The sequence below is a fragment of the Lissotriton helveticus genome, chromosome 6 (assembly GCF_964261635.1).
Source record: "Lissotriton helveticus chromosome 6, aLisHel1.1, whole genome shotgun sequence".
NCBI classification, from domain to species: Eukaryota; Metazoa; Chordata; class Amphibia; order Caudata; family Salamandridae; genus Lissotriton; species Lissotriton helveticus.
The window spans coordinates 1,052,962,558-1,052,977,577 of record NC_136067.1 but is presented as its reverse complement, the minus strand read 5'-3'; the positions used below and the strand labels follow the sequence as shown (position 1 = coordinate 1,052,977,577).

The 15,020-nt window shown below is 50.9% G+C and overlaps 1 protein-coding gene across 1 annotated transcript in view; it reads left to right on the top strand.

Moving 5' to 3' along the window:
• LOC144762609 (uncharacterized) overlaps window positions 1–14,550 on the top strand; it is a 265,230-nt gene extending 250,680 nt beyond the window's left edge. Inside the window, exon 11 of the mRNA XM_078647837.1 lies at window positions 12,633–14,550. Coding sequence (XP_078503963.1) covers window positions 12,633–13,366 — 734 coding nt within the window. The 3' untranslated portion in view covers window positions 13,367–14,550. The remainder of the gene's footprint in view (window positions 1–12,632) is intronic.
• Window positions 14,551–15,020: the final 470 nt, after the last annotated feature.

Genomic DNA, 15,020 nt, shown 5'->3' with positions numbered 1-15,020 from the left:
ACATATCGGCGGTAACGGTGTCCCCTCGTACTCAGCGAAGACGGCCGCTCGCGCCTCCTCTGATGTGGATTCGCCCGCGTACAGGGAGGTATAGTAGGCTACAAAGGCATCCTGCTTGGCTCTTTCAGTGACGGCACTAGTACCATCCTGGCGTCGTACAGTAGCAATGTGGGCTCTGGCTGCTCTCGCCTTCAGTCTTCCCGCTAGCAGGTGGCCCACCTTGTCCCCCCCCCCTCATAGTATTTTTGTTTGAGCGCTAGTAGGGAGTGCTCCGCCTTGTTGGTGCGTAGGAGGCGAAGTTGTCCCCTAAGGTTCGCCAACTTCCTCCTGGAAGCCAGGGAAGGTCGGTCCTTGTCCTGCGCCTCCGCGCGTTTGATCTCGCCCGTTAGGTCGGCCTCCAGTTTGTAGGCCGCCCGACTTCTCGCTATCGCCAGGGAGGTAATGTGACCCCGTATGGTGGCCTTAAAGGCATCCCACACTACCGGGAACGGCGTTTCCGAAATGTCGTTGGTAGCGAAGTACGAGTCTATGGCTTCTCGGATGCTGTTACCATCCTCTGGGTCTCGAAGGACACTCGGCGGGAGGGTCCATCTACGTTCCCGGGGAGCTTGCGCTAGGGGATCCTGCAGAGTCAGCTCGACATGCGCGTGGTCCGACAGTGAGATATCCGATACGGCAACCTTCAGCGTGTCCCGCATCAGGTCTAGAGAGATAAAGAAGTGGTCGATGCGCGAGTAGGTGCGGTGGGAGTGCGAGTAGAAGGTGTAGTCGCGTATTCCCGGGTTGTGATAGCGCCACGCATCGACGAGTCCTAGGTCCGTAATCTGCTCCCTTAGTGTGGCCGACATCGCGCCCGTGCCGCTAAACGCATTGTCCCCGCGGTCTATGTCAGGGTCCCACACTATATTGAAGTCCCCGCCCAGAATTGTGCGCGGTTCGCCGGTCCGAAACTGTTCCCGCAGCAGCGACTGGAGATATTTATCCAGCGACTGGTTGGGTGCATATACATTGCCTAGCGTGAACTGCATCCCTCCCACCTGTACCGTGGCCCGGAGGAAGCGCCCATCCCCACTCTTGTAGGGTTTTGTGGATCCCCGCCTAAAGCCAGCTCTGCACAGAATCGCCACCCCTGCCGTTTTAGTGTCAGCCGAGGCCCAGAATTGCGTGGGGTATCTGGGATGTGCCATGCGCCTAGTGTCCCCCCGCAAAAGATGTGTCTCCTGAAGGAAGACAATGTCAGGGGAATGATGGAGAAGGTAGCGCCATACCTGATTCCGCTTGTTGGGGGAGTTAAGGCCTCTGACATTAAGCGTCAGGATTTTTAGGGGTGTAGGGACATTCACCGCCATGACACTAAGGGGAACGAAGCCGCCTCATCACCCAGCACCTCCCAACCCGTGGAGCGGAGGGGGTCAGCCTACCCCACCCACCGCAGGCGCGCAGGTGGCACTAATAATCTCCGAACTACCACTCTACACCAAAAGAGAAGAGGTCTAGTGCAGAAAAGGCTCAGATGAGAAGTAGGAAGTATAGTACAAGTAGGAAGAGAAAAGGTACATAGAGAGTATATAACCACAACAGGCCAACGTGGCCGCAGAATAATGTCCCAGGTTCCGGGCATCCTCTACCCAAAGGTTCGGATGAACTCAGGAATGTCACTTCCTAAGGGACAAAGAGGGGGGTGTTCTGCTAGAAGGGTGGGTCTCGGTTGTCCCGAGGCCCGTCTGCCCCGCTGCCCAGGGCGGATTCGGGGGTCGTTAACACAAGTTCAGCGCAATGATAGTCGTGGCTCATCAATCGGCTCAGAGGCGCCAGACCCCATCGGTGAGGAGGCCACTCCTGGACTGTAGGACCTCCGGGATCGACCCCCATGGTCCCCTCCAAGAGAACAGCCGCATCCCACGTCGCTCCCCCTCAGCCCCTTTTCCCGCTGGCGATCCAGCGAGGCCGCCACCCGTGTCCAGTTGATCCCACTCTCTGGGGTGGCAAGGTCAATTCTGGGGGCGCACCCCGCGCGATGTCTGAGGGTGCAGTCTCATGGGGGCCGCAATAGTGTGGGGGTCGGCTTATCGTCTTGCAGGGGGCACCCAGCCACTATAGATGTCCAGTACAATAACAGGAATTGGGGCGGGGATCCCCTCGCTGGCCGTTGAGTACCTAAGGTCGGGCGTCAGTCCTCTGCAGTTCACGGTGTGCGGGGCTTCGTGGGTTGTCCCTCGCGGTCTTCTTCGAGGGAGCAGATGTGCTCAATGATATCTCGCTTGGCCTGTAACGTGGAGCAGGCGTCCACTGGGGGTGTTCGGCGACGGCGAGTCACCGTGGTCCAGTCCGGCCGGGCCGGGATTCTCTCTTGGCGCTTGGGGCGGGAGGGGCTGCGCTCCGGGGATTCCGAGAGTCCAAGTAGGTGTGCCGCCTCGCGGTAGGAGCGGATGGTTCTGCGCTTGTCTTCCCAGCGAAAGATGAGGGCGAAGGGATGTCCCCACTGGTAGGGTATGTCGAGAGCTCGCAGCTTCTCTGTCACCGGGCGGAAGACTTTCCTTCTGTGCAGCGTGTTGGGGACCAGGTCTTGAAAGATTTGGATCTTGTGCCCTCCGTAGCGTAGGTCCTGCTTGTCCCTCGCCGCTTTCAGTATGGCCTCTTTCTCCGTGAAGTAGTGTACTCGGGTTATGATGTCCGGGAGGAGGGCCGTCCTACCTCCCGCACCGAAGATCCGGTGGGCGCGGTCTAGGAGCGGCGGGGGGGCGTCTTCATTTCCCCACACCTCATGTAGGAGTAGGGCCACATAGGCCATGGTGTCAGTCCCCTCTTCCCCGAGTGGCACACCCCGGATACGGAGGTTGTTGCGGCGCCCCCTATTTTCAAGGTCCTCCTGCTCGATCTGGAGCTCAATGTTTTGCTCCTCCAGGGCCGCAACTCTCTGCCCCAGCTGCTCCATGTCTTCCGTGCGCGTATCAACGGTTTTCTCGAGTCCGTCGACCCTGTCTCCCAGCTCGGTCACTTCCTTGCGCAGCTCTTTGACGCACGAGTGCACCTCCGATCTCAGAGACCCTATCTCCGATTTTAGGTCTGCCATGAAGGATGACATGAAGGCCTGGGTCACCGGAGGGGAGGAAGCAGGAGGTCGGCGCTGATGCTCCCGCTTTGCCCCACATGGCAACCACCGAAGTGTCCTTGGACGCCGCCGCCGAGTCCGCCTTGCCCCCTCTGCCGCGGGTCATCGTTAGTCCGGAGCGCAGGGCCCAGCCACCCAGAGCTTCGACCGTCTCAGTGGGCGCAGGTCCTCGATGGCGCTGCAGTAGCTTGGGAACAGTTCAGCAGACCACCAGTAGTCTCCTCTCCTCCCGAGCACCCACTCACTGGCAGACCCGCTTCGACCAAGGGGTGGGGTGGGGCCCGTGTCCTCAACAGGCCATACAGGGGCACCAATGCGTGCGTGGATCGCTATGGGGGCCGACTCCCCCCTCGGGCCAAGGACGCTTCGCCACTCGCTCCCGCGGCGCGTGGCAGTCTCTCACGGGGGTCGCCGAGGTGCACCCCTCTCCCCAACTATGGCCGTTCCTCCCGGGGGGGCAAAGGAGCAGTGCGCAGATCACCCCAGGGCCCCAGCAAAAGTGGAGGGGTACTCACGCGGTCTCAGTCGTTCCTTCCCCTCGTCCCAGGCCGGCCAGCCAGGCCACGGGGGCGCGGGCACCAGCGGATGGAGCAGCCCGCCCAGCCAGCCAACAGCAAAGTTCTCTCCAGGCAGAGGGGCCGCCGGCAAGGGGAGAAGCGCGTGAGCCGCCTCTGCACCCACCCGGTCAGCGTCGCCTCCCCCGAGGACCTCTCCGAGGCAGGGGGGTGGAGGATCCGGTCCAGCGCGTGTGCCCAGGCAAGGGTGGCAGGGCCGGGCAGCGGCCAGCAATCGCCCCTCAATGCAGGGCTCTGTAGCACTCACCGGGAGCCCCGACGGGCAGCTGGGCCAGGCACCCGGGTCAGGGTGCCGGTGGGGGTAGCGAAGATGGCGGCTGCGTCACAGTCCGGGCTTGCGAAATGGTGGGCAGCACCTGCGGCAGTCTCAGTCTTGGTGCAGGAGCCCAAGGCGGCAGGTAGAGTGGGATTGTGGTTGGGACAGGCCACTGGGGCGCCCCCGCGGCAGCCCGCGCTCCCGTGGGCAGGGTCCCCAGCAGTGAGTCCGCCGGCGGCTTTCCCGCGTCAAACGCGGCCTTGCGTCACCTCCAGAGCCGGGTCCTCGCGTAGGGCCGGCAGCCGAGCGACCTCCACACCCCCGCCCGGGTGGCCTTCCCGACACCGGCAGCTCCGTCCTCTCCCTCCGCCGGCCACAGCACGCCCAGTCCGCGTGTAGGGGTACACCCCCGGAGGTCCGCTGGCAGCTCCGATCAACCCCACAGCGTTGTGAGCCGCCCGCAGGGGGAGTGAGACCGAGGCCCCAGCCGCCAGGCGCGGTGAAGAAATGGCGGCGGTGCACCAGCAGCGGAGCGTCAAGGTCTCAGGCGCCCTCAGCTGGGCCTCTCGCACCGAAGCGGCCGCTCCGAGGATCGCCTCACGTCCAGGGTCCAGGCAGGAGACGGGGTCCCCCAAGTAGCCCCCCGAATGTCGCTTTAGAGAGCTTATGAAGGCAGCAGGGCAGCGGAGCTCACTCGAGGTGCGTCTTTTCACATCGCCGCCTTAGCCACGCCCACCCACCAATCTTTTAACAGCCACCATCCGAACACCTTGCCAGCGACCTTGTTCGAGTCCCCTAGATCACACTAGCAATGTATTGTGTGCTATGTTTAATACTACAGGCTAACCCCCTATCTAAGGGTTCTTCAACACAACTGCAGAAACACAAAAAAAACAACTAAGATCAAATAAACAACCAATAGCTCGCAATCAATCTTCAGTAACTCCCAGCATGACCAAGTGTGCCCTAGCAAGGAGACCAGACGTTTCCTAGCAAAAAGAAACAAGCGGGTGGACTAGGGCGACGCTCAGGCACTCAGACACGTAAGCAGAATGATCATAGGTCTTCAATAGTTTGTCAATAAATTGTCCATAATGTGTTAAAAGGTTGACAGTTAATTTGTCCAAAAGCAGTCACTTCAATAACTTCAATTACCCAGACAAGCCTAGTAAGACACAAGTTACGAGTGAACAGGAGGGAGACCGCACTCCAGACTCTCAACCCTACCTCTGTACCTGCAAGAAGACCCTGGTGTTGGAAAACCTCAGCTCCGTCTTTTGGCTACCGTTTTCCCTATGGGTTAAATTCAGATAATGACAGATTCAAACCAGGAACTTGGAATAGATAAGTACAATTCACAATGAGTCGACCAAAACACTCGCCTGTGACTAGAACCACCCGGTACCAACACCAATCAAGCCAAGGGCCAAAGAAAACAGTACAAGATCTTACTCTTTCCCCCAGTGTTCCAGCAAATGCCAAATAGTCTCTATAGCAAAAATTCTCCAGCAAATCTTAAAGAATATCCAAAAGGAGTATCCAGGAAGGTCTCTGCATGCTTAATACTGTTTCTTCCCTCTTCCCTCTCAGGTTAATCTATACGCCTGCTACCGCCACCTCCACCTGTAACTAATTCCCTAGAAACTACCAGAAGACCTTAATTATTCCTTAGACATTACTGTGCATAGTTCTCTCCTCGAGCTCCAAATATTCACCAAAAACCCAGTGGGCTCTCCCCCAGGAGACACGATCGCCCTGCTGGGCACTCAATCCTACGGCTACCCATGGGGCAAAGCACAATGGCAACCCACTGCCGTGGGGAGGAAAATCTGAGCTTTAAGCGCTGGGAAAAAGGACGCCTTGGAAGAGAACGGAATGGTGAACCGTCAACTGACCTGGTGACCTAATGACCTATGGCCCCTGTATTTAATCGCTTTACGCTCGCTGTCAAGCCTCTGCTTGAGCACTTCTACTCCCATAAATACTTCCAAATGCAGGCTCTAATCCATGACTAAAAATCTGAGTAAAACTGAGGTGACAACGGTAGCTCGGCTGGAAAACAGAGGAAACGTTTCAGGGGTGTTATTCCCAGTACATCCCAGTCCCCAAAAGGACAGAGGTGTATACCCGGTCCTAGACCTCAGGTATTCGAACTGACTCCTCAAAATGGAAACGTTTAAAAGGCTATTTCTGGAAGCAGAAAACTGGATGATGTCTATCAACCTGCGGGATGCCCATTTCCACATCCTGATCAGCATTCACACTCGCGGTATCTTTGCTTCGCGGTTGGGTCCGAGCACTACCGTTACTCGAGTTTTCACAAAGGTGATCGCAGTGGTTTCGACACATCTCAGATGGGTGGAAATTCCCTTTCCTGGACAACTGGCTCATTAATGCCAGCTCTCCAGAGAGCAGTGGTTTCTTCTTGTAACTTCAGGACACTGCTTACAGTTGCCCTTACGTCCAGGACAGGCAAACACCTGAACCTGGCTCCCCAACCTAGGGACGTACCCCTTTGGTCAGATGCCTGGCGCACCAGGACTTCCTAAGGGTGACACATAACTAATGTGTTGTGTCACAAGTCTGCCTGTCACTCAGGACAGAAGTGGCATCAGCATGGTCACTCACCGGCGACACAGCCTTTCTGGCTGGCCCCTGACCCACTGGTTCTTCCACTGGGGGGCCTATCCCCCTCGCACCCCTCCATCTGGACTTCTGTACCCTCCCAACTGGAGCGGTACTGCCAGACACCAGAACTACTGGAACCCTGCTTACAGATGTTCCACATTCTCTAAACACTGGGAGCTCCTCCTCAAATGGTCTACAAGTACAGACTAGGCTCCCCACCTGGTGTTCCCTAAAGAAACCGTCCAGGTCCTGAGACAGGGTTTCAGGCACATGGAGACATGCAGTCCCACCCACTCCTTCTCCTCAGAGACAGGACGTGGGCCCCTACACCGGGACCTAGCTGGGCTACTCTGAACCTCTTCCACCACTCTGGGCTGGAAGACACCTCAGCCACTCCTTTTGGAATTACTCTTCAATGCTCCTTCAGATCTTCTAACATGGGGAGATCCCCCACACAGAACAGTCAAACAGAACAGACTAGGTTCCTTTCCTGGTGTTCCCTCTAAGAACCATCCAGTACTGGAGACAGATTGAGGCTCGGAATATGGCCCAGTCTCACACCTTCCTCGCAGGACATGATGTGAGGCCTTGCAACCTCCTCCCTATAACGGCATCTAACTCTGAACATCTTACACCACCCTGGGTTGGAAGACACCTGCACCATTTCCCTAGGGTCACTCCCCCATGCAAGCTCCTTGCAATCAAACTAAAAGAACTCACACCAAAGTATTCAGTAAGCTCCTTATTTCAGAGAACTCACACCCAATCGTCCAGTGCCACAAACCATTCATCCCCACACCCCCCCCGACCAGTGAGACAGTATCTACTGCCCCTGAAGCTCAACCTGCACCCCTCTTACTGAGCACCAGGTATCATACTCTGGGAACGGGACGGGGAAGACATGCACTGGACACACTTATGCTGCCACCACTGGATCCCACCCTTCCTGGGGAATCCAGAAAACTCATACTGCACTTAGGGGATGATCTACCCTTCCGAGCTAGTGACACCCAACTCACAGTGCACAAGAAAAACATTTCCAAAGAAATTATATTTTTAGAACCAACTTAAAAATGATAACCCCTTTCCATGTGACTATCTAAACTGCAGAGTTTTGTAGTGGAGCCAGTTGTCGCTGTGGTACTGCGCAAACACAAGTCCAAATCCCACCGCTGCCACCAATGTTAGAACTGGGATTTCTGGTTGGCTGAGGCTTGCGCCAAAGCCAGGCAGAAACCACCACTCTAGTAAGGGCAAGGGAGTTACATGCCAAAGATAACCCCTGCTCACCCCCTTGGCAGCTTGGCACGAGCAGTAAGGCTTATCCCGGAGGCAATGTGTAAAGCATTTGCGCACGCACCCACCAGCAACAACATCCCAGGCCCCCCACAAAAGGAACAAAAGAAGGGGGTTCCCCAATGGGTATTTTTAAGGATATAGGCAGGCCATAGGGGGGAGACAACTGTGAATAGAACAAAAGAAAGCACCCTGCCTAGGGATATAATGGCCCTAGCTAGAGGGTCCAAACAATATATAAGGGGTGATTAGCCTAGGAGCTGACACTGCACACAACAAACACAAGGTCAATCCAAATAAGCTCAAGAGAACATATTAGAAATATATATATTTTTTTTATTTCTTTTAAATATATTCTTTTAGGATTAAGGTAACAAAAGTATAAAAAGGTAAATTGTACATGTGATACTTTTAGAGCATAAAAAAGACATACACTGATAGGGGGAGAGGAAAAGATGGGGAAATTTATACTATATTAAGACCTACCCAGTAACAACCATACTTCAAACATACTGTCATACTCACTTAGTTAAATTCTTACTCTGCCTAATATTCTAACATTCAACTTTCATTCTTCCATTCATTCTTCTAGTCCTGGCGTGTGCAACACATAGATGGTCAATATGTTGCGTAGATCAGGATGTTATTCCAGGCAGATGACATTAATACGGGTCCTGATGTAAATAGGACAAAGTGCCGTATTTCTGGAAACACAAGCCGACGCGCGTTTCGGTGACAGGCCAATAGGGCCACACCTTCGTCAGGGCTGGGGGTAGTATACTGGGAGGGAGACAAGTGTAAAATCTGAAAATAAAAAGCAAAGTCTTAATTTTATGTTCTATATATATATACAATACCAATCAAGAATATTCAACATACAGTTTCCACTGTTCTTGTTCATTTTAACATTTCAAATACACATTGTATATTGATGCGATACACATATGGTTGACCTTTTGTAAATGTGCAATGCCAAACTACCTAGTGTGCGAGAATGAGTGTCTGTATATACTTAGAAAAAATACGTATAAATGAATTTTGTTATGAAATGTACTCTACGGTTCATTTAGCCTAGGTTATCACTATGCCTTTCACAGATTCCACTTAACAGGGAATCAGTTCCAGGGAGTGTCTCTAGGTAGTGAACAAGAACAAGAACAGTGGAAACTGTATGTTGAATATTCTTGATTGGTATTGTATATATATATAGAACATAAAATTAAGACTTTGCTTTTTATTTTCAGATTTTACACTTGTCTCCCTCCCAGTATACTACCCCCAGCCCTGACGAAGGTGTGGCCCTATTGGCCTGTCACCGAAACGCGCGTCGGCTTGTGTTTCCAGAAATACGGCACTTTGTCCTATTTACATCAGGACCCGTATTAATGTCATCTGCCTGGAATAACATCCTGATCTACGCAACATATTGACCATCTATGTGTTGCACACGCCAGGACTAGAAGAATGAATGGAAGAATGAAAGTTGAATGTTAGAATATTAGGCAGAGTAAGAATTTAACTAAGTGAGTATGACAGTATGTTTGAAGTATGGTTGTTACTGGGTAGGTCTTAATATAGTATAAATTTCCCCATCTTTTCCTCTCCCCCTATCAGTGTATGTCTTTTTTATGCTCTAAAAGTATCACGTGTACAATTTACCTTTTTATACTTTTGTTACCTTAATCCTAAAAGAATATATTTAAAAGAAATAAAAAATATATATATATATTTCTAATATGTTCTCTTGAGCTTATTTGGATTGACCTTGTGTTTGTTGTGTGCAGTGTCAGCTCCTAGGCTAATCACCCCTTATATATTGTTTGGACCCTCTAGCTAGGGCCATTATATCCCTAGGCAGGGTGCTTTCTTTTGTTCTATTCACACCCCCACAAAAGGAACTCCATACAAGGTTATATCAAAAATAGCCTTTGTATTATCAAAACACATCACATAGTAATCACACCATAAACATTGTGCCAGCTGGCACGGGCAACATTTACAAGGGATTATGGACACCTGACAGGGCCACATGGACCACTGTCAGGATCATCACAAAGTGAACTTGGTAAAGGTGAACTAAAAATGCAAGTAAAAATAGGTCATAGAACGTACAGTCAGTAAACACTTATAATCACTGCACTTGCTACTGTCTGTGCCATAAAATCCATCATACACAGTATCCCACCAGTCTAACTACATTAGACCCTCACCACCTAAGTAAAACCTTACACTGGTGCGTAATCACTCGGGAAGTACAATCTCCCTAACATACCTAAACAGGTAAAACAACCTCCTATGCATATATCCTATCTAGAGGCATCAAGACAGGGTGCGCAAAACATACTACACACAGTACATTTCCTAACACCCAAAGCATTAGCACATAATTCATATCAGTTTCCAGGTTGCGCCACTGCGCCAGAACCTAAACGTTGCAGCTGCCCACTACTTGCTGGGCTGCTGAGAACAATGAACAGGGCCTAAAGGCTGCAGCTGGCACTAAGTGCTGCGCAGCTGTGGAAGGCCAAAGTAAGGGCGAAGGAGTGCGACTCACTCCTGAGTCCAATGACATGTCCCTAGAAAGAAAACCTAAACGAACGTTGCAGCTGCCCACTACTTGCTGGGCAGCTGTGAATTAGAACTGTGACAAGGGCCCTCACTGGCCCTTCAGAACAAACTGTGCCACAGGCTGGAGCCCTCTAGGCTCTGGAACAACCAATGCGCAAAACATGGAACTCTCTAGGCTCTGAACACACGTGTGCCCTCTGGAGCACTCTGGCTCCTCAAATACATAATGCCCCCAAAGTAAATATGTCCCAAGGTGGAGCGATAGGGGCTTTAAGCAACATATGTCCCCCAAGTCCCTCATGGGGGCTCTAAACTAACTGGGGGCCTCGTTGGAGCCCGCAGGCTCTGAAAATAATCATGTCCCCAATCGTTGGAGCCTTCTAGCCTCTGGGAGCAATGAGGGGGGCCAACAACAGCGGTGTTGGCCAGGGGCGGGCACCGATAATGTTCCCCCGAAATCACCCCCTACACAACAAAGCCTGGGCCCCTCTGTACCTGAGTAACCACTGTGGCAGCGTCGGAGCAGCCCCCTACTAGGCGGGGCTGCTCGAGAGCGGGGAACCGGCAGGGTGCCTTGCTCAACTCCCCCCCCAGCCGGCCTTTATTCACCAGCTTTGAGGCGGGGCTTCTCTCGGTCGCGGTTCCGTGGCCGAAGGCAGGCTCTGGGGCGGCCTCGTCCAGTCTGACGTGGGGCTCTCCCTACTCATGGGAGCCCCGCCTCGCCTACTTCACCCGGTCCCCCATCTCGAAACCGGGACTTAGTGTAGAGTCCTCGAGGCTCCGGGCAGCCGTCTCCTCTTCCGGCCGGGCGCTGGCACTCTAGCCAATCCCAGCGCGGCGGCGGGCGGGACTTCCCTTCCAGACCGGCAGTCCCACCCACCGTCAGGCACTACGGTGCCTGACTTCCGGTTTTTCGGCCGAACAGGGCCGCGGCGTTGATCTTTATATCGGAAAAGGAGGGGTGGGCACCCTCGGTAGGCAAACAAAACGTAGAAGCGGGGTGGGCACCCGCTAAGGCTCCTATAAACGGGGTGGGCACCCGTATATAAAAATAATTAAATAAGTGGGGTGGGCACCCGCAGTGGAGCACAAGGCAGGGGGATCCCCAGCACACGATGCAGCCCAGTGCTGCAGGGCGGAAATAAAGTGCTCCCTCAGGGAAAATAAAGCGCTCTCTAGGTTCTGGGGCACAGCAACCATCAAGCCCCCAAGGAAGGACTCCCAGAGCAAAGGGGTCCCAGCAAGAAGTCCTCCAGCAATCCAGGGGCTGGGCAGGGCCCAGGGAGGCAAGCCTTCCCCTGGGCCCAAGCAGCAGCACGCCCCTGGTAGTTTCAAGTCCGCAAACAAGAACATTTTACATGAGGTTACAGCCTCTTTTTATACACACATTTCCTTTGTTGTCAAAGGTGCAGGCAAGGGGCGAACCAGACGCAACTGGTTCTTGAGCACTTTGTTTTGCTCAGCCCCTCTGCCTATTCACAGGATGGGTCGGGGACATCAGACACACCACAGGGGGTGGAGCCAGCATTGTGGAGGTAAGGCCCAGCCCTATTCAGGTCCCAGGTGCACTCCTCCCTCCCATCAACATGCAGATCTCTCCATTCACCACCAGGGAAGGCCTATCCTGACTCCTGGAGCCTGGCACACCAGCCAGCTCCAGCCAATCACAAGCCAGACAGTCAATTCACATTCACTGCACAGACAGGCCAACTTCTAGAAGTTGCACTACCACATTAGACACATTAAATCTGCACACATCATCGCACAGCATTCAATCTAATGAGTCCGCACATACCAAACTCGACCCTGCACTCCCCACACATCAGGAACTACCATGGACACACATATCCCCCATGCATTCCTATGGGAGGGCAGGCCAATCTCACACACACACTCAGAGAGCGCACGCACTTTACACTAGGACACAGTGTCAAAGTGCGCCAAGACCAGAAATCACTATAATTGTGTAACATTAAAAGGCAAAAAGTTCAGGGGTGAACCTGCCAGAAGGGCCAAGTCCAACACCAACTATATTTTCTTATTATTGGAAAGCGATTGAGAGTATTTCAAATAGGTGTAAATGTACTTTTAATGAATATATGGAGCAAGTTAGTGAAAAACGTTGACATTTATATTATTGACATAAGATTTCTGAAGATACATGTTAAACTGTGCATTGTTTATTTCAATCCCTTAGGTAACAGTACATCATTACCTTACACAAAACAGGAAGCAAGAAATTGGCAGAGAACTTGCAAACAAAGTGAATATGGGAGAAATGTCAGCCCAAACCTTAATCAGATCAGGCAACCCAGGATCCTGCATGGGGAGGAAGGGTATAAATATCTTGACTATAACAACGGCTTCAATCAGAGAACGTCCCATGTGAAAATTCAGGACCACCATCCCATTGACCGAACAGTTGAGAGTGACTGTGGGAAGACTTCTAGCGAATCGGCAAATCTAACCCAACAGCCCAAAACACAAACAGGAGTGAAACTTTATATTTGCACTCAGTGTGGAAATTATTTCAGCCAATCTGCAAATGCAAACCCGCACCATCCTAGTACGTGCAGTGAATGTGATAAGAGGATGTTGCATACAGTCAACCAGAAAAAATCAAAGAGAAAACGTACTGAAAAGACATCTCATGTGTGTAGAGAATGTGGGAAGATTTGCAGACACTCACAAGCTCTCAGATTACACCAGCGAGTGCACACTGGAGAGAAACCCCATGCATGTGGTGAATGCGGGAGATGTTTCAGCGTCATGGCAAATTTAATTAGGCACCGAAGAATACATACTGGTGAGAAACCATACACATGTAGTGTCTGTGGGAAGAATTTCAGGCAGTTGCCACACCTCATCAAGCATCAGCGGACGCACATGCGAGAGGAAATGTTGATGCTTCGCTCACGTGAAATATCTTAACTGAACTATTGAAAATATTGGTAAACAGTCAAGGCCCAACTGTGTCTTCTGTCTGGAGAGTTCAGGTACACATTGACGACTCAATCTCCACATGGAGAGAAAGATGATTATGAAAGATGAAGGCTAGACAAGTAAAACCCATGAAGTGATGCCAATCACTTTAGTCATAATGGGGCTCTCAAATGTATCTCCAGACTCAATCCTGAATGCAGCCACCATTAGATCTGTGCTGGTACAAAGATTCTTCTGCAGAATATTACTGAACTACATTATAACTTAGGAATGAGGTTTGTTGCTGTGTGCTATGAAAGTTACCAACTATGTTGTCTTAAATTCATTGCTTGTAATCCATTTAAAATGTTGTAGATTGACTCTTTATCCCTTAAAAGACATCTGTAAAGTGATTCAATGTTGGGCCCTTAATATGTCAACATGAATGGTAACCCACTGCTAACAAATACATATTTATGGAAGTATTCTGCAAAACTTTGGCTAAAGAGTAGGGTCTGACCCTGCCCAATGTTTTACATGCATAAATGTATCCCTTTTCAGGACACAGGGCAGTGTATTTGCCAATTTTGTTTCCCCCAAAAAGACAGTGCAGAAACCAGAAGAATGTGGATCATAAGCACCTGCTCATTTAGCTACGCTCTTCTTAGAAAGTGTCTCTGCACAGTAAAGTAATGCTACGGGAATTAACAGTTAGATTAAGAGAGTATTGTCAAATATATAAACCTATTACTCCACAAATAAAACACCCAAGTAAAAGGCGACTATAAAAGTTGGAAAAACATAATTAAAAATAGCTACACTTTGTATTAGGTTGATCTGTTTATTATGTTTGCTAATTTATTTCCAAGATTTCTCTTTGGGGAAAATCATAGTATAAAAATCTGGTAGAAAAAACAGGAATTGGAAAGCAAATAAAAGTGTGGTGCTCTGAGAAATTAGTTGCCAATGAAATACTGTACGAAACTACAAAGAAAAGGTGCACTTTTAACTGGTGTAACATTCCACAGATATGCACAGTTCAGTACAGTGATTGATGCAATGCAATAGTTTAGCACTAGTAGGAAGATGAATTGAAGGGGCACCATGAAACTGAGAACAGGGACTTGAGCCAGTTGCAAGAGAACATGTGATGTTACAATGCAAGAACAGTAAAATAAATTGAAATAGTGGTGTTTGACTCGTTTGTCACTAACACAGAAGAAGGTGTCATCTCCAGATGAAATGATTGATGACTATAAGACCATGGACCATCCAAAGCGCAGCTTCCACTCCTATTAATGGCTGACTTAATCTTGCCTTTGACATTATATAGCACTCTGCTGCCTTTTGGATGGGTTTGTGCTACTAAATTAACATATACATGCATACATACAAGGTCTTAAGCGGGAGAGTTGGAGAAAGCATGAAAAGATACAAAAGTGGGGTATGCATTAATACAGAAATTGCATTGATCTAAGATTGAATTACAGAAAGTGCAAATGTGAATCCAAGATACAGGTCGCTTATAGGGAATTGACATGAGTATTTTGGTGAACTGTTTAATCTGTAGAGATGGGCCATATCAGAGAGGAAGATTGCATGTGTGCTATCACGAACCTGGCTTGGAGATGACCTACTTCAAAAACTAATAATGACTTAAAAA